The following is a 26,439-nucleotide window of genomic DNA, read 5'->3' as shown; positions in this document are numbered from 1 at the left end:
ACCCAGAACTGAGTGTTCATCCCACCTGTGACTAAAACACATTGATCTAAGTTTGAAAACTGTTTCTAAATCAACCTAAACATAAAATTTAAGTATAAAATATCATCACAATCGGTTCACGAAAGCCCATCGTATAACCGGAGACTGGCCATCGATAGACAGGGAAATGTTAATTTTTTTTTACATCGCTTAGTGGGGTATGGCTATATATACAGTACAGTCACAACTCGTTATGTGATGGGGTTACGCCAGTTCATACGGTGATGTATAACGAGTTTATTGTAAAATGGGAGATTGAAACACGGTAATCCCTCCACTATCCAATGTAATAGAGCCAAAGGCTTGATGAATGCCAATATTTGCTTTAACTAATTTTTTTTCCATGGGCAAGTTTAAACTGAGTGCACTCTTAGTCAGCTGATTCCACCACATCACGAACGGAGAAAACATGCACCATTCATTGCCATCCTACCATCCAAAACAGTATAGTACCTTGCTGCTGCTCGTGCAACATTTGTTTTGTCATCATGCTGCCCAAACTCCTTGCTACAAGCCCTGGCAAACAAGTTGCCAAATCTGCCAGGAAGAGCCTTACTCTTGAGATGAGTTGTAGATTAAGGTTAGGGAGTCATAAAATACACAAATATTGATTCAGATTGGGCAAAAAAGGGTTAATATGGGTGGATGGGGGAAAAATCAGGGTCCTTGAACCAAACTCCATTTAACCCATTTCATAATGGGTTTGCACAGTGAAATATTGCTTAGCAAATAGTTTATCAGGAATGTAACCTGTTTGTTAAGTGGGAGCCTCCTGTATAGGGGAGGGCGGTGATGGTTCGGACACTTTTTAAAAAAATTTTTATAAAAATTCAGGTTTAAGCAGGAGAGCAATCTGGTTTATGTTAAAATGTTGGCATATCATTTGGCTCTTTAGGCTGATAATATGAAATTCTTAGCTCTTTTCAGCTTTAAACTATAGTTCTCGAAACACAAGTGACTAAATCGTCTGAACCATCCCTACCTGTGGAGATGGTTCGGACAGAAGGGTGGGATGGTTCGGCAAACAAACATTTATTTATTCAAAGACATTTCATTTTCGTAAAGTACAGTATTAAACTTCAGAATCCAAATGAACCATTTGATATTTGTAAACAAAAAATAATAATAATTATTATCACTGCAGTAACCTTCACCAGATTTATTAATAACTGACTTCACCTCTTACTTTCTGCTTCAGAATTATGCATAATTAGCCTTTTCTCTCTCTCTCTCTCTCTCTCTCTGTGGAATATTGACATCAGTTTTCACTTTCTAGGCCTTATTTCAGACTGACTAACTTAAGATTTTTAACACATATTGTAGCTTGCAAAACAGAAACAAGTTGTATTACTCCTTCCTTCTTTTTACACTTTGAGGAATAGGTTAAATAAACAAAACTATAAATATATATTCCTTGATGACTATTAAGAATGGTATTTCACTGTGTGTTCGAATATAAATGATCAAAAGTAGTGTTATTATTTGATAAGGTCATGACTTGGTAGTAGTGGACGGATTGTTCAGACTGTCTGAACCATCCCCCTACTCAATTGTCCGAATCATCCTGAATCTGTGTAATTAATTGATGGGTACCCTCAAGTTTCACCTGAGAGAGTTTAACATTCTTTTTTCATAGCAGTATGTTCTACATGCAACACAGATTTACCCTGATAGTGCACAGTTTGATTCAATGCTTGGCATACTCATAAAGGTAGAGCTTATGATATACACTCAAATTATAACACAGGAGATGCCAAATAACATCAAATCTGATCTGCATCAAAAAATGAGGCATTTCTAGCTTGGAGGTTCCATGTGGTCAAAGTAAACAAACTCCCACTTTCACGCAAGATCACACGGCCCTAGGTCCCATAAGTTTCTCAGGGAATGCACTGTCCGAACCATCACTGCCCTCCCCTATGGGTCCTCCCCCACTTACAAATGGGTTACATGCGAGAAACAGCATGTAAGTCGACCATTCGTTGACCTGTATATATATATATATATATATATATATATATATATATATATATATATATACAGTATATATATATATATATATATATATATATATATATCACAAGCGCTCACATTTGTTTTCATTTTTGTTTTTGAAGGCTCCAGCATGCATGCATGTGTCGGCTTTAGTCACCTAATGGGAGCTCTCCATGCTGCTTGATCTCTGGCTGCTTCCCAATTTAGTCCCTTAACCCTGAGGTCACACTCAATGACCTCGTCCCAGGTCTTTTTGAGTCTACCTCCCACAACCCTACCCTCCAGCATTAACACTTCTCATTTTCTGCACTCAATTACTATCCCCCATCCTCTCCACGTGCTCAAACCATCTCAATCTACTTCTCCTCATCACAATACCAATACACTGTACACTTCAGTCCCATCCTACCTCTTAACTCTTCCATTGGAAACCTAGCCTCCCCCCCGAAGGCCTTGCACTCAAGGATGCACTGCACATTCACCTAATCCTTGCCATCTCTGTATGTTTGAGCCTGCGAATATCCTTTCTACAGCCCAGGTCTCACCACCATACCGCATTACACTCCTAACACGTGCCACATACAAAGATCCCGTAGCATGGAGGGAGAGCCCTCTCAGTGTCAGGAGAGGCAACAGCTCTTTGAAGTTCTTTCAACCACTCTTCACTCTAACCACAGAGCTAGCTCCGACCCCACCTCCAGCGCATAACATGTCTCCCAAATAACAAAACTCTACCATACATTCAAGAGACTCACCAGCAAGTTCAGTTCTTTCACGCCTGGCATTATCCACATGCTCTCCCCAACACACCACACACATGAAATCAACATTATCTCACATTCGACCTCTAACACCACTACATTTCTTATGTACCCACTTCTCACAAACACAGCACAAGATGGAATTACAGTACTTCCCACACCCTTGTGACAAATTGCACATGGCCACTCTCCCTCTTCATTGATAATACCACCCCCAGCTGTAGGTACCATCACTTATGTTGTATCTACATTTACTTTTAGGCCCTTATGCCCTATACCATCTCTCCACTCCCTAAATCTTTTCTCTGCCTCCTTTTCATTCTCTGCAACCAGCTGCAAATCATCAGCATACAACTTCTTCCATTTCTGAAGTCACGTGAGAGGGCTTTGGGTACCATGATAAACAACAAGGGGCTCACAACTGACCCCTGGTGCACACCAACAGTCACGGATAACTTATCATTCAAAATCTCCATTCACCTGTACCTGGGTGTGAGCACCCACATACATGGCCATAACGACACAAACCAGCCACTCCTCAATCCCAAGCTTTCTCATTGACCACTTCACCACTCCCCTGGGAACTCTATTAAGGGCCTTCACCAAATCAACAAAAACAAAGCACAGTTTCCATTTCTTTCCCATATATTTTTCTTGAAGTTGTTGAACAGTGAATATGGGATCAATGATCCCATTGCCTGGTTATAAACCCAAACTACTTCTCATCAGTATTCACTCTTTCTTTAGTCATGCCCTCTAGAATTCTCTCCATTACCTTCATCTGGTCTAAAAGCTTAATGTCTCTGTAATTTTCTCTTTCCAGGGGATCATCCTTCCCCTTGTACACATTTACAATCACACTCTTCAGCCAATCATCTGGGACAACACATTCATATGTGATCATATTTACCATGTCAGTGACTAACCTCACTCCTATGTCTTCTGAGGCTTTCACCATTTCAGCAGTCAACCCAGACACACCTGCTGCCTTCCTCACCTGCATCCTGCCTATTGCCCTGCTCACAGTAGCAGCCTCAATCAAAGGCCAAGGACCAAACACTGGATTTGCTGGCTCTAAACCTTCCCTGTTCCAGTCAGAGTCCTCATTCAACAACCGCCTGTATTGCTCTCTCCATGCGTCTTTAATATCCCCACTGTTCACCACAACCCTTCATTCATGATTCTTCACACACTGCTCACCATGATATCCCTATTCTTCCTCTTTATCTGATTTGCCACCTTAAAAATCATATTCTTCCTTTCTCCATGATTTAAGTTATCAAGTAAAAGTCTGCTACTCAGACTTCGGCCTGTAAACCTCTTTTTCTAGCTCTGCACTTGGCAGCCAAGTATTCCTCTTTGTTATCATCCATCTTCCATTCCTGGAAAAGCCATCTTTTCTCTTTAGCTGCAGCTTCTACACCCTCATCCCACCAATAAGTCACTTTATATCTTGGTGGGCCTCTTGTCCATCCACGTACTGAATCAGTAACTCTAATAAGAGGTTGGTCTTGAGGGCTCCGTAGTGTTCATTAACACTTCTGTCCATGTCTCCCTGTTCAGCCACCACCTTCCTTATCTCTCTGTAGAAGGCATCTCTTACTGCTTGGTTATCAACTTCCATATTTTCCTTTTAGGTGCATAGGTCCTCCTTTTCATCACATGCTCCTTAAGCACCATGTCACTTATCAGTAATGTGTTGCTGTGTACACTGCTCGCTCCCTATAAATTTAACATCACTCACTAACCTCCTTTCAACACTCCTGACCAGGAAATAGTCTGTCTGGCTGCTATTTCCCCAGACTCGTATGTAATCAACCTACTCTCTCTTTTCCTAAAATGTGTGTTGCACATAAGCATGTTCATTGCCTCCCCAAACTCAAGTATCCTTTCCCCTTCCTCATTTCGTGTACTATATGCACATACCCCATGTACTCCTTCATATCTTTCAGCTGCTTCACCAACATGACCATTTAAATCCCTCCCTAATACTACAATTTCATCATCCCCCATTACCACTTAATCCCCCCTAATGCTACAGTTTCATTATCCCCCATACCACCTACTGCATTTATTAAGTCATCCCAAATTCTATCCATCTCTACCTCATCTAGGCCTGCCTGTGGAGGATACAACAATACATTTGCAAACACCATCTCACCGAACAAAATTTTCACTACAATTATCCTGTCACTTACTCTCTTAACATTCATGACATATTCCAATCATTTCTCCCTAACCAACACACCCACACCCTTACATCCATCTATCCAACCCTGCCAAAACATCTTATAGTAACAATGCCACCCAGCAATCTTTCTGGCTGATCTACCCCTGTACCCGAACTTCTTGCACACGTCACACATCCACTCACGTCCTACTCATCACCTCAACCACTTTCCCCACTCTACCTCTCAAACTTCCCACATTCCACAAAGCCTCTCTGATCCCCCAGGGTAATTTAAGGTCCTCAGGCTTGCTTTGAGTTACATTCTTTAACTTGGTCATAATCAGTAACAGAAGGAGGGGAGAGACATGCCATAGGCCCCACCTGCTGCACAGTCCCAGACCCAGGCAATGGATCTGGAACCCCTAGCCTACCAGCCTTGACCAGTGGCTATGGTAATGGCCTCGGGGCACCCTGCCAAGACAGCTACAGGGACACCCTCCAAGCTCGCCTTGGCACTGTAACTGCCCTGTCATTATACACCCATTGTTAGGGCAGCCTCTTGGGGTGCTGCTCCCAGGTTCAGGCCGCTCTCTATTGGGTGGAAGCGGCAGCCTGGGAACCGCAATGCCCTGTACCATCTAGCACAGGTTCAAGCCCCGTCTCACCCTGACCCCACAATCTATGATGGCTGAGCCCTCATCACGCCTACCCTTAAACGGTACGCCACTAGGTAGCGGGGGACAAATTATACTGGCCACATGCCCTTTCTGGCGACAACCCCTGTGGCGTAGTGGGGTACGTTGTGTGGTATGTGAAGCACATGTGGTGTAGTGTTTGAGATAGTTAGAGGAAGTGTTTGAGAAAGTTTGCTGGTCTATTCTCCATGTTAGTGTCACATTGAAAAGGTCAACAAAGGGGGATGGTTAGGTAGCTAGTGAAAGAGGAGCTCCAGCTCTCCCCATCACAGCATTACCATTCCCCTTGGGAGTACCACCCTGATCAGCTGGTGCTACAGCCTGCTTCATAACTTAGGAATATTTTACCCAGATGGTCCCACCTTTGTGGGAAGTCTGTTTTATAGGGCAACATGTTTACATGTTAAAGGGTTTCATGGTACCTAAGCCAGCCCAAAGTTCACCATTTGGGGCGGTTTTCAGTGTTTTTTATCCAGGACATATACCTACCTAATAAAGACTTAATTACATGCAAACACTGGAGGATTCCTCACCCGGAATGAAAGAGGTTGTGGGCTTGCTGGGGGGAGGTGGAATGGGGTTCTGAGGCAGGGTAGGACTCCTACTGGTCCTCAGCACAGTTGCCCTGCTGTGCTGGTTCCATATAGTCCTCATCTGAGGAAGAAGGTAAATCTATTGTACATCCACAATCCTCTGTTGCACCTCATCTGCCTCCTGCACAAACCCCACAAAGTTGAGAGAACCCACATCTTCCTCTGACTCTTTCGCTTTGGCATCTGTCGAGGACAAAAGTACCGGATGAGTAGAGTGGCGGTTCTGTGTGGTGCACAGTCTCTGACAGTCTCCCTATTCAGTCCCTTATCCCTGAGGTCACACTGTGTGTTCTTATCCCAGGTCCTTTTTGTCTGCCTCTTGCAACCCCAACCCCACTGCTCACACTTATTGCTTTCTGCACTCAGCTGTCATCCTCCCCCCTCTCCACATATTGCATATAATGATCCCTTATATGCGGCATGTGTTATGAGTATAATGCTGTATGGTAGTGAGACCTAGACAGTAAAGGAAGGAGATTTGTAGGCTCAGACATACAAAAATGGCAGTGATTAGGTGGATGTGGAGTGCATCCTTGAACGTGAGGCCTGGGGGGGCTGGGCTTATGATTGAAGAGTTGAAAGGAAGGGTGAGACTGGAGTGTATTGGTGCTGTGATGAAGAGGGTGGATGAAGATGGTTTGGGCATAAGGAGAGGATGGAAGATGATACTGTACTTGGGTATGGAAAGTGAAACATGTGAATGTCGGGGGTAGGGTTGCAAGAGGCCAAAAGTAAACTTATGGTCTTCGAGAGGAATGAAATCACAGAATGCACAGTGAGGCTGAATGGTCAGGAAATGAATAATGTCAGTGCATTCAGCAAAGGTAATGCGATTAGTAAGGAGTGAAATTTAAAGGATTAGGTGCATTAAAGGGGACAACAGAGAAGGAAATATACTGGTTCACTGAATGGAGTGATGAGGAGTAAGGAGGTGAGTATGGAAGTAAAGAGTCATTGAAACACAAGTAAAGTATTGTGTTGCCCATTCTGATATATGGAAGTAAAGCTTGGGTCCTGTTGAAAGGACACATATCAAGGGTGAGAGCTTTGGAAATGAGGTATTCGCAAGGAGCATGAGGTTACATGGAGAGGTAGACCAGGCAGACAAATGAGGAAGTAAAGATGAGATGTGTTGCTGTGGATGTGATTGAAAGTGTTGATAAATACTCGTAAAATGGTTTGGCCACATGGTGAGGATGGAAAATGAGAGACTGGCTAGAAGAGTATATGTGAGTAAAATGGAGGGAGAGATAGACAAGAAGGTGGATGGATGGAGTGGAGAAATAGATGAGAGAGAGGGAGGTGTGAGTTTGAGGGAGGGCCATACAGAGGCAGTTTGTTTGTGGCCACCCCATAGGGGATTAAGGTATCTGGCTGTAAATAGATAGGTAGATGTTTGTACTGTACTTGGAAAATTCATCATGACCTCACTCAGATGACATATTTTACAGTGTGTTGTTGCTACTACCAGATTATTTTATTTGGCTTTGGACAGACTTTTTGAACCAAAGGAGTAACTTGATATTAACCTCCTCTTTAAGAGATAACATTCCTGAGTTGAAGGGAATCATCTGGACATAGTGAGAATAAGCAGTTTAATATCGGATCAGATTCAGGGTATTAATATTATCCTTTGTGGTAGGTGGGGGCACTCACCATCCACTCACTCAATGTAGGTTTTTTTTTTTTTTTTTTTTCAATGTGAAGAAGAAGGAACCAGAGGCTGCAGGCCCGCAAAATTGTTCCCTCCAAGAGAAACACAAATTACAAGAGAGAGCCAAATTCAAGATCCGATCATTTTGAGATGCCTGGAGACACTGCATTTGAAAGACTGGAGATCATAAGAAGCAGGAAATACAGACAGAGGGAGAATGTTCCAGAGTTGACCCATTGCATAAATGAAGGCCTGGGAGTAACGGTTAACTCTTGCATTAGAGAGTTGGAGAGAAAAGGGATGAGAGTTTGCTGCTAGACGGGTGCTACACACCTGTTGTAGAGGTGAAGGAATGCATGCAGACAGTTCAGAGGAGCAGTGACCATTGAAGTAGCGATAGAAAAGAGATAAAGAGGCAACAATGCGGCGAAGAGACAGAGGTTGAAGGGAGTCAGTAAGAGCAGGAGAGTTAATGAGACGAAAAGCCTTTGACTCCACCCTATTGAGTAGAGCTGTATGTGGGGAGCCTCCCCACACATGAGAGTTGTACTCCATGCAGGGGCGGATAAAACCACTGTATAGAGTCAACAATTGTGCAGGGGTAAAGAAGGAATGGAGTCTGCTTAGCATACCTAATCTCTTGGCAGCAGATTTTAAAAGAGATGTAATATGATCTTTCCAAGATAAGTCCCAAGTAAATGAAACCCCAAGCATGTTCAAGGATGATGCAGGATTAAGCTGAATACTATTCAGCATTAGTGTGTATACCTGTGGAAGATTTTGTCCGGTTGATAAGCGTAAAAACTGAGTCTCTGATGCATTAAAAACAACCAGATTATTTTTACCCCAGTCAGGGATACAAGCCAAGTCAGACATTAGGTGTGCCATAGCCTCATCTCTTGTTTTGCTGAAGTAACTGCTGAGATGGATGTTGCGGGAACCGAATGGAAAGGTGAAGGGTGGAGTCATCAGCGTATGAGTGGATAGGGTTAGATGTACAGCTTAGAAGGTCATTGATAAATAAAAGGAAGAGAGTTGGTGATAGGACAGAGCCCTGAGGAACACCACTGTTAATAGATCTAGGAGAAGAATGATGGCTGACTACAACGGCGGCTATAGAACGACCAGAAAGGAAGCTAGAGATGAAGGCACAGATAGAAGGATAGAAACCGTAAGAGGGCAGTTTGAAAATCAAAGATTTACGCCAGACTCGACCAAAAGCCTTTGAGATGTCAAGTGCAATGGCAAAGCTGTCGCCAAAGTCCCGGAAGGAGGATGACTATGAGTGTGAAAGATAGGTGAGAAGATCGCCAGCGGAGCATCCCTGACGGAACCCATACTGACGATCAGAAAGAAGGTTGTGATAGGAAAGATGCTTTAAAATTTTTCTATTAAGAATTGACTCAAAAACTTTTGAGATACAGGATGTTAAAGCACTTGGACGATAGTTAGAGGGTTGGGAATGATCACCCTTCTTTGGGTCTGGCTGAATGAGAGCAAACTTCCAGCAAGAAGGAAAGGTACAAGTTGGTAGACAAAGGGGAAAGAGTTTGCCTAGGAAGGGTGTAAGCACAGAAGCACAGTTCTTGAGAACAACAGGAGGGACTCCATCAGGCCCATATTCCTTATTAGTATTGAGGCCTGTGATGGCAGAAAGTACATCAGCCATGAGGAAGTCAGAGGGGGGAAATGATGGAGGAACATCACCGGAATCGTCTAAGGTGGAATTGGAGGAGAAAGTTTGAGCAAAGAGATCTGGTTTATCAGTAGAAGAAATAGCTACAGAGCCATCAGAGTAGAGAAGAGGAGGGCAGGATGATGAGGTAAAGTTGTTAGAAAGGTTTTTGGCAAGGTGCCAGAAGGAGCGAGAAGAATTCAAGTTGGAGAATTGAGAGCTTTTAGTACGGATGAAATTGTTTTTAGCAGAGCAAAGAACAGACTTAGCACGATTCCAGGCAGAAACATATAAAAGATGTGATTCAGGGGTGGGTTGGATCCAGTATCTTTTATAGGCCCTCTCCTTGTTGCAGACAGCATTAGAACAAGCATGATTAAACCAAGGCTTTCTTGCATTAGTTAAAGGATATGAGAAAGGAATGTATGCTTCCACACCCAAGAGAATAACCTCTGTAATGCGCAAGGTACACTCAGATGGCTCACGGCCATGGAAGCATTAATCATTCCAGGGAAAATCAAAGAAGTACTGCCTGAGGGCCTCCCAATCCGCAGCTCCAAAGTGCCACAGACGACGTTTTTTTAGAGGGTCCACAGGCCGTACCGGAGCGGTAGGACAGGTTAAGGTGATAAGGTTGTGATTGGAGGAGCCCATTGGAGCGAAAAGATTAACAGTGTAAGCAGAAAGATTAGTTGTAAGGAAGAGGTCAGGTATGTTGGAACTTTCTCCAAGGTGGTCAGGGATACAGGTAGAATGCTGTACAAGCTGCTCTAGGTCATTAAGGATAGAAAAACTGTAGGCTTGTTCAAAAGGTGGATCAGTGAAAGGAGAGGGGAGCCAAAGGTGGTGGTGAACATTGAAATCAAGAATGGAGATTTCAGAGAAAGGAGAAATGGATAGAATGCATTCCATCGTAGAAGTAAGATAGTCAAAGAATTTTTCATAGTCAGTAGAATTAGGAGATAAGTAAACAGCGCAGATATATTTAGTCAGATAATGACAGGAAAGCCGAAGCCAGAGTGTAGAGAATTCAGAAGAATCGAGTTCAGGAACACGAGAGCAAGATAAGTCGTTGTGTATATATACACAACAGCCACCTTTGGCTTTGAAATGGATATAGAGAAAGTAGGAAGATACTGAAAAGGGTCTGCTGTCAGTTGCCCCAGACAGCTGACTCTCAGTTAGAAAAAGACGGTGAGGTTTAGAGAGGGAGAGGTGGTGCTCAACAGAGCGAAAGTTAGAGGAAAGGCCGCGAATGTTGCAGAAATGAAGAAGAAGAGAGTCAGACAGTGGTTCCAGGCAGCTTGAGTCATCACTGGGAGAGGTGTGGAAGATGGGGGCATTTATGGTCCCCTCCCCCAGGGACTCCGAGGCCACGTGTTGTGCTGCCATGATTTTTTTTAAATTTTGGAAAAGGAAGTGTGGTGTGTACTGTGCATGTAGTTTGGTGTTGATAGTTAGAGAAACTTGTATTGGAGAGCATGCTGGCCTACTCTCTGTGTTACTGAGATACTGAAAAAGTTCAGCAAAGGGGGGATGGTCACTGAAAAAGTTCAGCAAAGGGGGGATGGTCGGGACCTAGTCCCGAGGGCTGATGAAACAGGAGCTCCAGCTCTCCCTGTCATCAGCTTTCCATCCTCCTTGGGAGTACTGCCCTGCTTGACTGGTGCTACAGTCTACTCCTACGGCTGCTCGCAAGTGTCTGCCCTTTCCTCTCCTCCATTCTTCTCTCCTTCCGTCCTTTTCTGTCTTTCTTTCCTTTAGTCTTTCCTCGTCCTTCTGCCTGCGGGTGACTTTACACTCCCTCTTCTGTCTTTCTTTCCTTCAGTCTTTCGTTATTCTTCAGCCTGTGGGTGACTCTACACTGAGTGACAAGCCAAATGGTTTCCTGTTCACTAGGAAACCATTTACTATGACGTTTCATTTTTTTGTTTCATTTTTTTAAAGGCTCCAACATGCTTGCATGCGTTGGCCTTGGTCACCTAATGGCGGCTTTCCACGCTGCACGATCCATTGCAGCCTCCCTGTTCAGTCTCTTAACCCTGAGGTCACACTTAATGACCTCGTCCCTTGTCTTTCTCAGTCTACCCCTCATAATCCCACCCCCAGTATTAACACTTCTCACCTTCCTCACCCAATTATCATCCCCCATCCTCTCCACATGTCCAACCCATCTCAATCTACCTCTCCTCATCACAACACCAATACACTCCAGTCCCATCCTACCTCTCAACTCTTCCATCGTAAACCCAGCCCCCCCGGACCTTGCACGCAGGGATGCACTACACATCCACCTAATCATTGTCATTTCTGTACGTCTGAGCTGGCGAATATCCTCCTCCTTTACTGCCCAGGTCTCACTACCATACAGCATTAGGTGGTAACCATATAACCAGATTTTGGCACCTGGTGGTTTAGTGGGTAATTTTGGCGCTCCAGTCAGTTTGAGCCGGTGTAGGTTTATATCCAACGGGTGTTTGTGGTTTATTGCTCATGTAATGCTACACAGGGAAGAGTGAGGCTGGTCACTTTCATCTTAAATGTCAAGACCAACTTGCCTAGTCCCGGGCTTCTACACCCCTCATGGGGCAGTGTCGGATTGGATGGCGGATGGATGGATGGAAAGGTGTGAACAGTTGCTAACCATGTATATACAGTAAAACCTCAATTTAACGGCATTCATTCTAATGGCAACCCCAAACTAACGGCACAAATCTCCCGAGGAATATTTATGCAAAAAAATTTAAAAAATTCCACCCAAATGCCTTAAAATTAGAAAGAAATTCAAATGTGGCGGGCGCCGCGTGCATCTTGATTGTCTCTTTGAAGTTTCCCACCAACTGGGTATGTTTATGCTCACCCAGTCTTCCTCCCACCTAGCCTGACCCCAAAGTGAAAAAAATTAGCATGTAAGGTTAGATTTAAGAACTAATGTTATAGACTTCATAACTTAGTGAACTTATTTATGTAGTGCCATCTCTTCTACTCCAACCTGCCAACTAACTTACCTGGATTACTGTACAGTACTTTACTACAGTAAAACACCACACCTACCTGCTTTCTTTTGTTCTAAATATAAATTTTTTTTTATTGATTTTGTATGTCTGCTCATGTTTATATGCTTAAAAATGTGTTAAAATGTGTTAATGTGAGTTCCGGGGGTATCGATAGGTGTAAGCCCCAATCTAACAGAATTTCGTTTTTTTCGGTATTCTCAGGGCCCCATAGGGTGCCGTTAAATCGAGGTTTTACTGTACTGTATATGCACTTTACTGTGGAAGGAGAAGAGGTGTGATGGAAGCTTCTCTGCCTTGAATTTGCATAGGGATGTTTCCACATGCTCTCTGCCTGCTATTTGTCAAAGCCACCCAATAACTCTTACAATACAGAAAAGAAAAGTTGGAATTGGGTTTTTCACATCCAGTCCATATTTAAAATGTGGCCTAGAGTTTGCTGAAGGTCTTCTTAACATTTGCAACTGTGGGAAACAGGCCAAAGATGTATAGTCCGATTACCATTCTTCTCTTTTCTTTCATTGTGGCAACTGAACCGAGGATTTTGTGTAACTTCAGGGAGAGTTGTCGTTGGTTAGAGGTTAGAGACAGTATGTCAAGCTCTTCATTATGAGAAGGACTCACCTAACATATAAGAAATTGTTTGGAAGTAGCAAGACTGAAACAGGATATGACCATAGTGATGGGGTTCAAAAAGCTTTTGTAACTAAAAAGAAAGTCATTACTTCTTTGGAGGACCTGAGGCTAGATTACTGTGGTCAAGGTCACTTGAGCCATAGACCATCATATGTCCCTGTGGTGTTTTGTTGTAGGTGTCTTTTACTGTGTGTGTATTGGATAATCAGTGGTGAAGGTAAGTGTGAATGTCCACCATCCACTCACTTAATATGATACAACCTTTAGGTGACTGTACTGATGACAGGCCAGATGCTGTGGTATAACTGACAAAATCATTTTTTTGGTGGTAACCGTATTCCCAACAAATAGACAGCTTGTAGTCTAGTGGGTGAAGGCATTCCCGCCGGATGTGACCTATAAGGGTTTACCAGTACTGTTTACATGTTGACACTGGGGGAAAGTATTTGATCGCTCTTTCCTTAACCCGCCGCATCCCAGTGCCGTTTTAAAACAATCTGATAAAAATCTGCAGTCAGTGCCAGTGCCGTTTTAAAATGGCTTAAAACTAAAACATTCACCATGACCACACTTTTCAAGATTCGTGGGTAATAATTGGCAGGCATGTATGTTATCTGTTCCTCTGTCATGCCTCAGGCAGTCAGGTCATACACCCACTCGCTCACCCCCTCACACTCGCTCTGCCTCACTCTGCCAGTGTGCCTCACCCAGTACTGTACATAGTGAAGGCATGTTGTAAATATTTTCACTTAAGTGTAGGGACTATACATAGTGAAATCAAGTTGTAAATACTTTCTTGTAAGTGTAAGTATCATACATAGTGCAGCCAAGTTTTAAATACCTTCTTGTAAGTACCAGGACTGTACATAGTGAAGTCAAGTTGTACCAGTCTTCAAGTAAGTGTAAGACAATGCATTCACAGTGAGAGAGACACGCAAATTGTGACAGATGTTGAAGTAATAAGTAATCAGAAAAGTGTACTGGTCATTGCATAAATACCCGAGTGTACGTTACATAAAAAACGGCTTTCTCTCACCTATGTGGCGAGCGTAAGAGAGTGGGAATACCTGTATACGAGTAAGTAGGACTCAATAAAACCCATTTCTGAGCTTCAGTGAGTATTTTAATGGTGAAATTCATTGCTTTCACATCAAAATCTATCATTTTAGCCAAAAATAAAAATAAAAAGTCAAAAAATGGCCAGCACGGAGGCAACCCATAGGGCTACAAATAGCTGGCACGCAGTGGGTTAAATGTTTGAGCTGAGTAGCCTATCCCTGATCCCCAACAGCAGACTTAATGATACCTGTACTTCATCAATATACCCTTTTGTGTGTGCAATCAGCTGGTGTTGCCGGAGTATGGACTACACCTGCTCTTCAACATCTTGTTCCTGTTGGCTGGGGAGCTGTTCTCATTCTTCCTCAACCTGCCACTCTTACTCTACCACATTCACAGGTATTGTACTATACTCTCACGCCGGCTCCATCTCTCGGGTTAGGTGATACTCTGTATCATATGTACATTTGTTATTTATCAGTATTTTAGCGTAGCATATTATTTTATACAGGCCACTGATATTACATTATTATAATTCATACACATTTAAATCTTATGAATGCCATTAATTAGTTATATACTAGTTTATTTGATGGTATTTTCTATGTAGAGTATAGTATGCTGTACTTCAGTTACAAAGCCAGAGGCAAGTCTCAGAGCTGTCTTGAAAACAGAGGGATTTATGAGTATGGTGCATTATGTCAAGTTAGGGTAAAATTTTTGTTTGTTTGTTTCCTAAAATATATTTAAAAGGGAGTGAGAGAAGGAAACAGAAGTAGAGGTTGGAATCTTCTCTCCTGTGTTTTGACAAAGGGATGAGGTACTTTCAGTGTCTGACCCATGTGCTACAGGAAATTGTAATTCATATGATGGATGAGAGGGAAAGAGATGAGAATTGTGATCTAGTCTCCCCAATCTTGTTGTATCTGTGAAACGTGGTTGCAGTAATAATGATGATTTATCATAATGTCCTGTTATCTGACTTCCATAAATTTGTTTAAAATTCTTTTGTTTAAGAGCAACTGCCAAGACTGTTCCTCAAGCAGCAACTTTCTGTGCAGATACCGGAACCGGCCCGTGATGAGTGGTCCTGGGTTGTATGACCCCACCAGCATCATGAACCACGAGGTGTTGTCACAGTGTCAGCGTGAGGGATGGATCAAGCTGGCGTTCTACCTTCTTGCCTTCTTTTATTACCTCTATGGGTAAGGTCACAGTGGTATAGTGTTTTAAAATATTTTCTTTGTTGACCCATTTGCTGGTTTTCTTCTTATGCATCCTGAATACTGTATTATATGATAGGTGGGGGCGCCCATCATCCACCTACTTAATGTAGTGGTACCCTGCGTTTAGGGTAGCTTTACTTCGAGTGGCAAGCCAAATGATGTCCTGTAAAGCAGGAAATCATTTACAACGCTGGGTGGTAACCTTATAACCAACCGACACGTGTTCCGTATGTGACAGCAAGTGGGTTGGAAGAGGGTTAATGTCCCTCTTCGAAAAACAACTAACTGAAAATACGAACAAGAAGCCTCGGACCAGGACTGACCAAAATATGGCGACTAAGGACCGTACAAAGGACATGATACGGATGGCAACCTGGAATGTGAGGGGTGCAAATGATGAGGTGAAAGAGAGAGAGATTGTCCAGGTGCTTGAGGGTGCAAAAGTGGATGTATGTGGATTAACTGAAACTGAATGGAGAGGTGAGAGTGTGAGAGAATGGGGGTATGGATGGGGTATACAGTATGTGCAGGAGTAGGTGAGAATGAGAGGGCAAAAGAAGAGGTCTGTATTGTTGTGAGTAACAGATGGAAGGAGAATATAAGAGAGTATGGATCAGTTGGTTCAAGGATTGTGTGGGTAAGATTGAAAGTTGGACTACAAATGTGGGCGAGTGTGTGTGTATGGGCCAACACAAGACCGTGCAAGCAGAGTGAGAGAAAAGTTCTGGACATTTGTAGAGTGTGCATGGAAAAGTTTGAAAGGAATGAGAGAGTGTTTTTGATTGGTGATATGAATGGTCATGTAGGAATGTGAAGGTGGATGGAGTATTTGGGGAGTGGGGTGTGCCTGCTGGGATAGAGATTGGTAGTGCTTTAATGGACTTTTGTGCTGGGAGAGGGTTGGTGATAGCCAATACCCTCTTCAGGCACGAAATGATCCACAGGTATACATGGCTAGTGATGAGAAGGGTGGATGGTGAACTGAATGAAAGGAAGGCAGTGATTGATTATGTGTGTGTGGATGAAAGGATGCAAAGATGTGCAATGCTGGGAACGCTGCTAATAAAAAGTAGCCGCGCTCCCATTCCCGTTACTAGCTCGAAAAACTAGTGGCATTACTGGTTTCACTACGTGATACGAAATGTTGCGGCGCTCCTGGTCCTGCTCCCGCTACTCTGGTTAAGAAAAAGGTACACAAGGGAAAGGTTAACAAAAATCTGTGATAAAGCAATACACTATATACTGTTTTGATGATATTAGTCAGTCTGAGTGGTTATGTTGTGTACCAGTAATGTCAGGGTATATTTAGACTGAAATAAAAAAAAAAAAAAAAAATCATACATGTCGGTGTCACTTTAATGATGCTTAGAGCTGAAGGTACAGGATAAAGCTACTTACTGTATAATGTAACAAATGTTCTTTTACATTGTAACCTACAGTAGTATACCTACTGAAAGTAAGATACGTAAATTCATTCATTCATTGCCAGATGCCATGTATCCCAAATGGGGTGGCCAAGGGCTTAGAGTTAATTGTTTTACTGGGAGGGGCACTAATCCTCCACCAACCCCACTTGACACGTAGGGAGAACGTTATGCCAACAGCATCTGGTGTTCCCAGGCGGTCACCCATCCAAGTACTAACCAGACCCAACGTTGCTTAAAAGGCAAAAAAATGTGGCCTACATATTATATAGATTTATTATATTTTCAATGATACCTAATTAAGATATGTATGAAAACAAAAGTAAAAATGAACTGGGGCTTTCTTTTAAAGGCTATTTAAACAGTAGCAATGTTTTTTCCATTACTTTAAACTGAAAGTAACATACTGTTACAAAATAATAACGTAGTGAGTAAGACTTAGTCTGAAAGAGAGAGTGAGGGAGAGAGCGGGAGTTAGAGACGAGGGTAGTTAGAGGTGTGTGTGTGTGTGTGTGTGTGTTAGCATTGCCTACATCTAGCTGACATCCTGTATTCGTCATGTGAGTACGGCCAAAAAGTAGCGACGCTCTCAGTTCCGCTACAGGCTAAAAATAAGTAATGGCGTTACCACCATCGCAATTAAAATAGTAGCGGCGCTATTCCCAGCTTTGAAGATCTGTAATAGATGCAAGAGCATAAAGAGGTTGTGGGAGTGGACTTTCTGACCACCACTTGGTGGTGGTTAGAATCAAGGTCCAAGTAAAATGGAGAAATAGAAGAAGGGAAGGATGGAAGGAAGGAGTAGATGTAAGAAGAGTGGAAAGGTTACAAGAGGATGAGAAAAAGGCAGAATATAAGAGAGAAGTGGAGGAACGATTGGGTAAATATGAATCAGAGCGGATGGGGGACATGGAAGGTGTGTGCAAGATATTCGCAGAGGAAATATGTACAGCATGTGAGGTGGTGTGTGGGAGGAAGAGAAGACGAAAGGGGGTGCAAGGAACAACATGGTGGAATGAAGAGGTGAGACAGGCTGTGGCACAAAAGAAGAAATCATATAATGAATGGATGAGAAATAGGGGCATGGAAGAAGTTGAGAGATGGAAGAGAGAGTTATATGTAGAAAGGAAGAGAGATGTGAAAAGATTAGTAAGAGAGAGTAAGAAGAGAGTGGATGAGGAATTTGGAAGGAATTTGAGTATAAAGTGGAGGGAATGTAAGAAAATGTTATGGAAAGAGATGAACAGAGTCAGACAGGGTGGCAATTAAGTTAGTAGGGGAGTGAAAGATAAAAATGGTAGATTACTAGTTGAGAAGGGAGAAAAAATGAGCAGATGGAGAGAACACTTTAATGAACTGTTGAACATAGAGAATGAAAGCAATGCGAGTATAAGTGGCTGGGGAATGGCTGGGAGAAGGAGGGAAGTGAGAAGACAGGAAGAAATCAGTAGGATGGAAGTTGTGGAAGCAATGAAGAAAGTCAAAATGGGGAAAGCCCCAGGAATTGATGGAGTGTATGGTGAAATGCTGAAGCATGGGGACGAGATACTAGTAGAATGGATGTGGAAGATATGCAGATTGGCCTGGGAGGAAGGTTAAGGCCCGGATGATTGGAAGTTAGGTATAAGTATTCCCTTGTACAAAGGGAAAGGGGAAAAAGAAGTGTGTGGTAGTCATAGGGGCATTTGTCTTCTTAGTGTAATAGGAAAAGTGTATGGTAGGATACTTATTGAAAGAGTCAGGGAATTAACAGAGGAATTAGTTGGAGAAGAACAGGGAGGCTTTAGCAAGAGAAGAGGTTGTGTAGATCAGATATTCATTCTTAGATCTTTAGTGGAAAAGTGTCTAGAGAAGGGAAAGAAGTTGTATGCAGCCTTCATGAATTTGGAGAAAGCATATGACAGGGTGGATAGACAAGGATTGTGGAAAGTATTAGGAATATTTGGAGTAGATGGGAAGGTGTTGAATGCTGTGAAGAGTATGTATGAGGGTGCTAAGGCTGCAGTGCATGTGGATAGTAAACTGAGTGAGTTTTTCAATTTGAAGGGTGGGTTGAAACAGGGATGTGTTGTTCAATCTGTATATGGATGGGGTTATAGAAGAGATACATGGAAGGGCAGTGGATGTTGGAGTGGCCCTAGTGAGACAGGGCAGTGTTTGGAAACTCCCTGTACTGTTGTTTGCAGATGATACTGTGTTGTTAAGTGAAGATGAAGGGGAGCTGCAAGGCTTGGTGGATGAGTTTGGGAGAGTGTGTAAGAAACGGAATCTAAAGGTGAATGCAGGGAAGAGTAAAGTTATGGTCTTCAAGAGGGGTGAAGTCAGTGAATGTACAGTGAGGTTGGATGATGAGGAAATGGAAAATGTGAGTACGTTTAAGTACTTGGGTAGTGTGATGAGTAAGGATGGAAGTTTGGAGGGTGAAGTGCTTGGAAGGGTACAACAATGAAGAAAGGTTGCTGGTTCCTTGAAGGCAGTGATAAGAAACAGGGAAGTGAGCATGGAAATGAAAAAGTTGTTACATGACAGTATTGTGATACCAACTCTAACGTATGGAAGTGAAGCTTGGACGTTGTTGGAGGGACACAAATCAAGAGTGAGAGCTGTGGAAATGAGTTATTTAAGTGGAGCCTATGGAGTCACATGGAGAGACAGACTGACAAATGAGGATGTGAAGGAGCGTTGTGGTGTGTATGTGGACTTGATAGGAAGCACTAGGAGAAACACATTGAGGTGGTTTGGCCATGTGGAGATGATAGAAACTCATTGAGGTGGTTTGGCCATGTGGAGAGGATGGAGAGTGAGAGACTGACAAGGTGAGTGTATGTGAGTGAGGTGGAGGGGGAGAGAGGGAGGGGAAGGCCAAGGATGAGATGGAGGGATGGAGTGGAGAGGTATATGAGAGAGGGGGGTGTGAATTGGGAGTGGGGCAGTGAAGTGGCGGGGGACAGGGCAACATGGAGGCGATTTGTTTGTGGCCACCCTGTATTAGAGATTAAGGCGTCTGGCAGTTGATAGATAGATAGATAGATAGTAACAAGACTTAACCCCATCTTAGGTCTCACTTCGCTAGGCACCCAAGATGATACTTTTCAGCAAGGAAAGACAGACGTGATTGCCCTGAGAAATTGACCAAAAATAAAAAGTTTCTCAAAATTAGGGAAAAATTGGTAGGTATAAACTTTTTTCAACTTGTTCCTGTGTGACTGCTGCATAACTGGGCTTCCCAGTTTGAAAGTAACCAGCTTCATAACATTCCATTGGCCTTGATTATGAAGGCTGAAGCTCTAAAATAATGTCTTTATCATCCCTGACCCTTTGCTCCTCCTGGGAATGGCAGTAACAAATGCCTTCAGGTTACTTCGTCTGTAGATGCTCTCTCTCTCTCTCTCTCTCTCTCTCTCTCTCTCTCTCTCTCTCTCTCTCTCTCTCTCTCTCTCTCTCTCTCTCTCATTTTTTGGTAATCCCCGGCACACTGGTCCACTCATTTGTCACTCCCCAGTACACTGGTTCACCAATTTCTCTCTCTCATTTTTTGGTAATCCCCGGCACACTGGTCCACTCATTTCTCACTCCCCAGTACACTGGTTCACCAATTTCTCTCTCTCATTTTTTGGTAATCCCCGGCACACTGGTCCACTCATTTCTCACTCCCCAGTACACTGGTTCACCAATTTCTCTCTCTCATTTTTTGGTAATCCCCGGCACACTGGTCCACTCATTTCTCACTCTCCAGTACACTGGTTCACCAATTTCTCTCTCTCATTTTTTGGTAATCCCCGGCACACTGGTCCACTCATTTCTCACTCCCCAGTACACTGGTTCACCAATTTCTCATTCCACAGTACATTAGCCCACATGTTTCTTCCACATCATATATAGTGATGCCCAGACACCTGAGTTGGAGAGTTTAGCATTGCAATTAGATGCTTTGTAGTGTATGCCCCTACCTTTACCTTTGACATATAGTGGTCCTTTCTAATAGTGTTCCCAGTCCCCAGTCATACTTTTCAAGGTTTTCCTTGACACTGTTTCTATCATGCCTTCATTGAACATATCCGTACTATTGCAGTGCCCACATTTTACTCCCATAGCACCCCTGTTTATCCATTTAAAATGTTTTATTAGATATGTAAAGCTACTGAATGTGGTGAATGTTTTTGGCATATCCAATAGAGCCAGAATTCTGGGGGCTTGAATGGCAGGCGAATGGAAGCGTGGCTGTATTGGGCAAATTTGGGCTGTCTGGACATTGCTACCGGTACTCCTCACCCTGCCCAGGGGTGGGAAAGGAGGTCCTGATGATGATGATAAAGTGTTATATTCACTTTTTCACTTTTTTGGTGATGAATGAATGAATTGTCATGTTTATGTATCAGCTCATCTGGAGAGAGAGGAAAAAGTAATTACTGTAGCTTGTAACCAAGAAACGTTGATAACACCCAGCTGGTACTCCTATATGCATACACCGTAAGAGTTTCAGAAGTTTCATAGTTTGATGCAAAGTCCCCTGCACCTCTGAACTAACCATCCTATGCTGCTAAATACAGCGAGACTCACCAGATGCTTCTGTCCCATACAGTGATCTTACTTACTCCATTTTGTAATACATTCAGAACTGTTTCTGGATAACTTTTTCACAGAACCAATTTTCAGTACTGTACTGTTCTCACATTTTTTATCTCATTTTCAATTCCTAGTGATCTGGGATCAAGAAAATAACCCGTTACAAAAAAAGGGCAGGATTGATGGACAGATATTCTGTCCTCCCCCGTATATTGATTGCATTGCCTAGCAGTTAATTGTAGGGAGCCTTTTTTCTTACTCTTGTAGTGGATGGGAGGGAGAATATTCCAGCAGAAATCTTTCTTCTTTAACCAGTGGAACCAGAGAGCTTTGCTTTTGATATCCTCACTATGTGTATGTGAAAAGTTTATGATAGTGATGATGATGGTGACAGTGATGACCTCTTTGCATTCGTATTTCCTTTTTGTCAGTGTGTTGTTCATGACTCTTTTTCCATCCACACTAGCTTTGCACTTTCCTTTAACCCCTGTGCACTGGTTGACATATATATCCGTCATGATTATGGGCATGGAGCAACACCGGTTGACGTGTATAGCTGCAAGCATCTTCTCGCCACCCTTTGAACCGGCGACCATTTTCTTTGACAACCATAGGGTAGGTAGGTACCCAAGGTACCCCACTGACACACAGGTCAGTCCGTTCATGGCACTGGTTGGGTGTAGAATGATATCTTCCTCACCCTCCTCCTCCTCTGAGTCTGCTCCCCCACACTTGGGACCGTTTGCATCATCATCCCCCTCGAAAGTTCTGCCCTTACTGCCGGGGAAGTGGCTCAGTGACTGAGCAGGTGTATGGGAAATTGTAAATAGTAAACAGGTATGCACCAGTGTGTTTTTTTTTTTTTTTTTATAAGTGAAATGTAAGATATTATAAGTTATATCTAGTAAGTGTTATGATATAAGTGTTTTATAGTAAATTTTACAAGTGCAGTGCAGTAAGTGTTACTGTTTATGGTTATTTGTGAAACAGTGATTGGAAATACCTTGAATAACCCTACCTGCTACATGAAAGAAAACCAGGAGTGCACGGGCGAGAAAGAAAATGACCTGGTTGGCTATAATTAAATTTTTTCCCTCGTTAATCTGAAAATAATGGTGAATATGCGAGAATAAGCGTATTTGTAATGTGAAGTACAAAAAATGTAAGTTGTGTATAACATTATTAATATTTTCATGTTGCCACTGATTAGTACAAATGAGTCACAAGTTTAGTATAAGTACTTACCTCATACTCAATAATATTGTGTGAAACAGGTAGAGCATTTACTTCTCAAAGTGCAATTACCCATAATCATGATGTCAAGTGCAAATATAAGTTCCATAGTAGAGGGAAATTATTATAATTGACACAAGAAGTGAGTACAGAAAATCAAAGGGCTATTCTTTTCCCACACACCTACGAGACATAGTGGCACTATGAAACAGACGAAAAACCCTATGGGGAGCCACATGAACAGGGTGATGACTCATCCTTACAACAGTGAGCAAGGAAAAGTTGAAGGTAGAGTGGAAAATTCCGGGTTTTCCAGAAGGAAGGCCAGGCAGTGTTGCAATCACCATTCTGGTCAGAGCCGCCAATGCAAGCCAGCGAATCCAAGGTCACTGGCAGTGGCGCGCTCGGAAACAGCCCACCAAAACATGGATAACCAGTCATCTTTAACTTATGCATACTCACTGACGGGACCACCTGGAGATCTGGAGATAATTTTATTTGAAAGTGGAAGAGTTGATGAGTCTTATGTATTTTTAATTTTTTCACTAGCTATTTTAGTTTGGCAGATATTAGGGTTTGAAATAATGGTATTTTTGCCAAAATCACAAAAATCCCCCATAATGAGGAGTGGGCGGCATCGGAAAACCCCTGGCACCTAGGGGTTAAAACGTGTGGATGTCTTTCTGTTGCTTTTTACTTACAAAGTGTATTGTTTAGGTTTTCAGTTATGTGAAGCTGGGTGCAGTATGTTTTGTTTCGTTTTTAAAGGCTCCAGCATGCTTGCATGTGTCTGCGTTGGTCACCTAATGACAGCTTTTCATGCTGGCAGCTTCCCTAATCGTCCCAAGTCTTTTTCGGTCTGCCTCTCACAACCCTACCCCTGACCTTCAAACTTCGTACCCAGTTATCATCCCCATCCACTCCACATGCCCAAACCATTTCAACCTACCTCTCCTCATCACAACACTGATACACTCCAGTCCCATTCAGCCTTTAAACTCTCATCGTTAACCAATCCTCTCCCCCCCAGACCTCGCACTCAGGGATTCACTGCTTATACAATTAATCATTGTCATTTCTGTACGTTTGAGCATGGGCATGTGCTTTTCCTTTACTGCCCAGGTCTCACTGCCATACAGCATTACACTCCTAACACATGCTGCATAAGGAGTTATAAGTTTCAGATGCACATATTTATTGTTTCAGCTGTGCTTTAGTACAGTAACTGGAATTTTGAATTCCTGGCATCCTATAAATTAGCAAAATGTTAATTTCAAAATCTGTTCACATTTGTGTCCCGTGTATCAAAACGTTTGTTTAGGCACTGTTATCATAATCCTCCTAGCAGGTGACTTTCACCTGAATGATACTGTTTGTTGTTACTCAGGTAAACAGTTATATGGAGTAAGTACTGTACTGTACTCAGTGATGAATTTGAGTGCATTGGGTCTCCCTCTTCCGAGTAATCTATCTCTAACCAGAATAATGTCATAAACTGAGATAGCAGCTTTATAAGAGTTAATACTGTGCATAGTCATTCAGTAACATTCCATTCTATTCCCACATTCCTCTACAGAATGATCGTGTCCCTCATCTCTGCGGCATAAGCTCAAGAGGCCCAATGAGGAGATATTATCAACTGAAGCCTTCACCCGAACCCTTTGCTACCATTAGCATCCACCACCCAACATAGACAGGAGCTACTTAGTCCACCACAACTTCAGACCATTTATTAAGCTTATGATGAACTCCTCCTTATGGTTTGGATTTTGGATTTACATGGACTTTTGCAGGAAGGATAAGAAACATGGAAAGAATCCATACCATACTCAAGATGATGTTACTTTCATTAACTAACCCCCCCCTCCCCTGGAAGATCAAGAAACATGGGAAGAGTCAGCACTCCTATGTCTTCTTCCATCCTGCAAAAATAAGTGTGAGTTACAATAATGAGTTTATCATATGTTTGATCAAGAGTCTTGACCTGGACATCCAGGGACACTGTGGATGATGTGGACTTTGTGAGGGTTAAGATGGGGCTGTGATATGTCAACTTACAACTTAACTCCCCCAATCAAGTGATGTAATTTTTATTCTTGCTTCCATCAGTTTTATTCATCTTAGGGCAGTTAGATTACCAGATGATAAATAGAGACTGTGACCCAGTCACTGCAAGTTATTTTTTCCAAAGTTAAGATAGTTGTCTGGAGTTAGCAAGATTAAGCAGGAAATTACATAATTGGATTGAAGGGGTTAACCTTTTCACCCGAGGATGTAATATATATTTTGTCCTTGCAGCAGCCAGAAAATTTTGTTTGGAATAGAGTAAGGTACTTTAATAGTGAAGAGGTCATTGAAGGTACTAAACCCTCTCATCAAAATAAATAATAAAAATTTAAAAAAAAAGTATATGAAGTGACTAAAACCATCTGAAGCTAACAAGAATGAAATATAAATTACATCTGGTTCAATGGGTTAAAGAGTCAGGATTGTTAGTCAAAATGGTCATGTACCTTGTTGGCCTTGTGCTGCCTTAATTACTGTAGTGCACAAGGGGGAGATTTTCTGTGTACTGTATGGTGGTATCTGTCACAAATTGCCAAAATTGTAGTCCAGTCCAGATAATTACACAGCCTTGACACACTCCCTTCCACCATTCACCCTCACTCTTGATCGATCAACTGGAGCTATAATTTTGATTTTGGAATGGACTGTAGGTACAAATGATGGAGTTTGAGTGAGGCAGTAGGGGCAGATGTGGAAAGTTGTGAGTTTAGGCTGTGTAATTCTAACTTGGAATGGACTGTAATGCTACCAGCACTCCTGAGCAAACCGTGGATGAACTAACATCGGTTTTATATTGTGTGGAACCTTGAGCTAGAATATGTAATTGATTCCTTGATTTTTTTTTTTTTTTTTTTTTTTTTTTTACTGTTAGACCTACAAATCATTTTTCTATTTCATTATTTCTGTTTCAACCCTTTCTGTCTAATGTCATGTTTTATATTTAATTCTTGGTGCCTACAGATGAATTTATTCAGCTAAGAAAGAGAAATCAAGTTGCAAAGGTCTTAGTAGAGATTTTGTGTAATCCTTTCACCATGAAAGGTTTCCCCAAGCTGAAGGAGAAACTTCCGGAGATAGCAAGAATGATAAGTATGTCATTGTAATTAATCCTTTCAGTATAGTTTCATTTTGCTACAGCTAGATGATCTTATTTAAGTTGAGAGAGCCGCCAAGAAATGAAGAGGTCAGTGAGAATTATATTTCATCCATCCAGTTCATGAAGTCTCATCAAAGCTGGATAAAATCATCTGGAGAAGGCAGGAACAAAACAGAGGTTGTCATTGTTTTGATGGAGTTAACTGTACAGTGTTGCCATTTTTCAAGCACTATTGCACCGTATGTTTCTGTGTGTGCTTGCATGCCTGCAGTGTTTGTCGTGCTACTCTTATCTCTAGAAAAGGTTTAGTTTATATTTCAGTGTGATAACATAAGCATTACCAAGGTACTTTCCTCTTTGCTTGTGGTTTACCAGAATTGGATAGTGCCACAAGGCATTATTGTTTCATTATGCATATACCAGTCCAGTACTAGCCTTGTTCTTATCTAATTAGTGCCACACTGTGCAGAAGCCAAGACTAATGAGGTATTCATTTTTTTTTTTTTTTAAATTTATTTATTTATTTTTTTTAAGAA

The 26,439-nt window shown here is 42.3% G+C and overlaps 1 protein-coding gene across 1 annotated transcript in view; it reads left to right on the top strand.

Annotated features, from left to right (window-relative positions):
- Nucleotides 1–24,544, top strand: part of cni (protein cornichon) — a 43,901-nt gene extending 19,357 nt beyond the window's left edge. The window contains exons 3-5 of the mRNA XM_080277651.1: nucleotides 14,578–14,690; nucleotides 15,353–15,496; nucleotides 24,317–24,544. Of these exons, the coding sequence (XP_080133777.1) occupies nucleotides 14,578–14,690; nucleotides 15,353–15,496; nucleotides 24,317–24,347 (288 nt within the window). The 3' untranslated portion in view covers nucleotides 24,348–24,544. The remainder of the gene's footprint in view (nucleotides 1–14,577; nucleotides 14,691–15,352; nucleotides 15,497–24,316) is intronic.
- The last annotated feature ends 1,895 nt before the right edge of the window (nucleotides 24,545–26,439 follow it).

The sequence above is a fragment of the Coenobita brevimanus genome, chromosome 71 (assembly GCF_032717465.1).
Source record: "Coenobita brevimanus isolate Jiangsu-jjx chromosome 71, ASM3271746v2, whole genome shotgun sequence".
Taxonomy (NCBI): Eukaryota; Metazoa; Arthropoda; class Malacostraca; order Decapoda; family Coenobitidae; genus Coenobita; species Coenobita brevimanus.
This window is presented reverse-complemented; position numbering and strand designations above follow the sequence as displayed.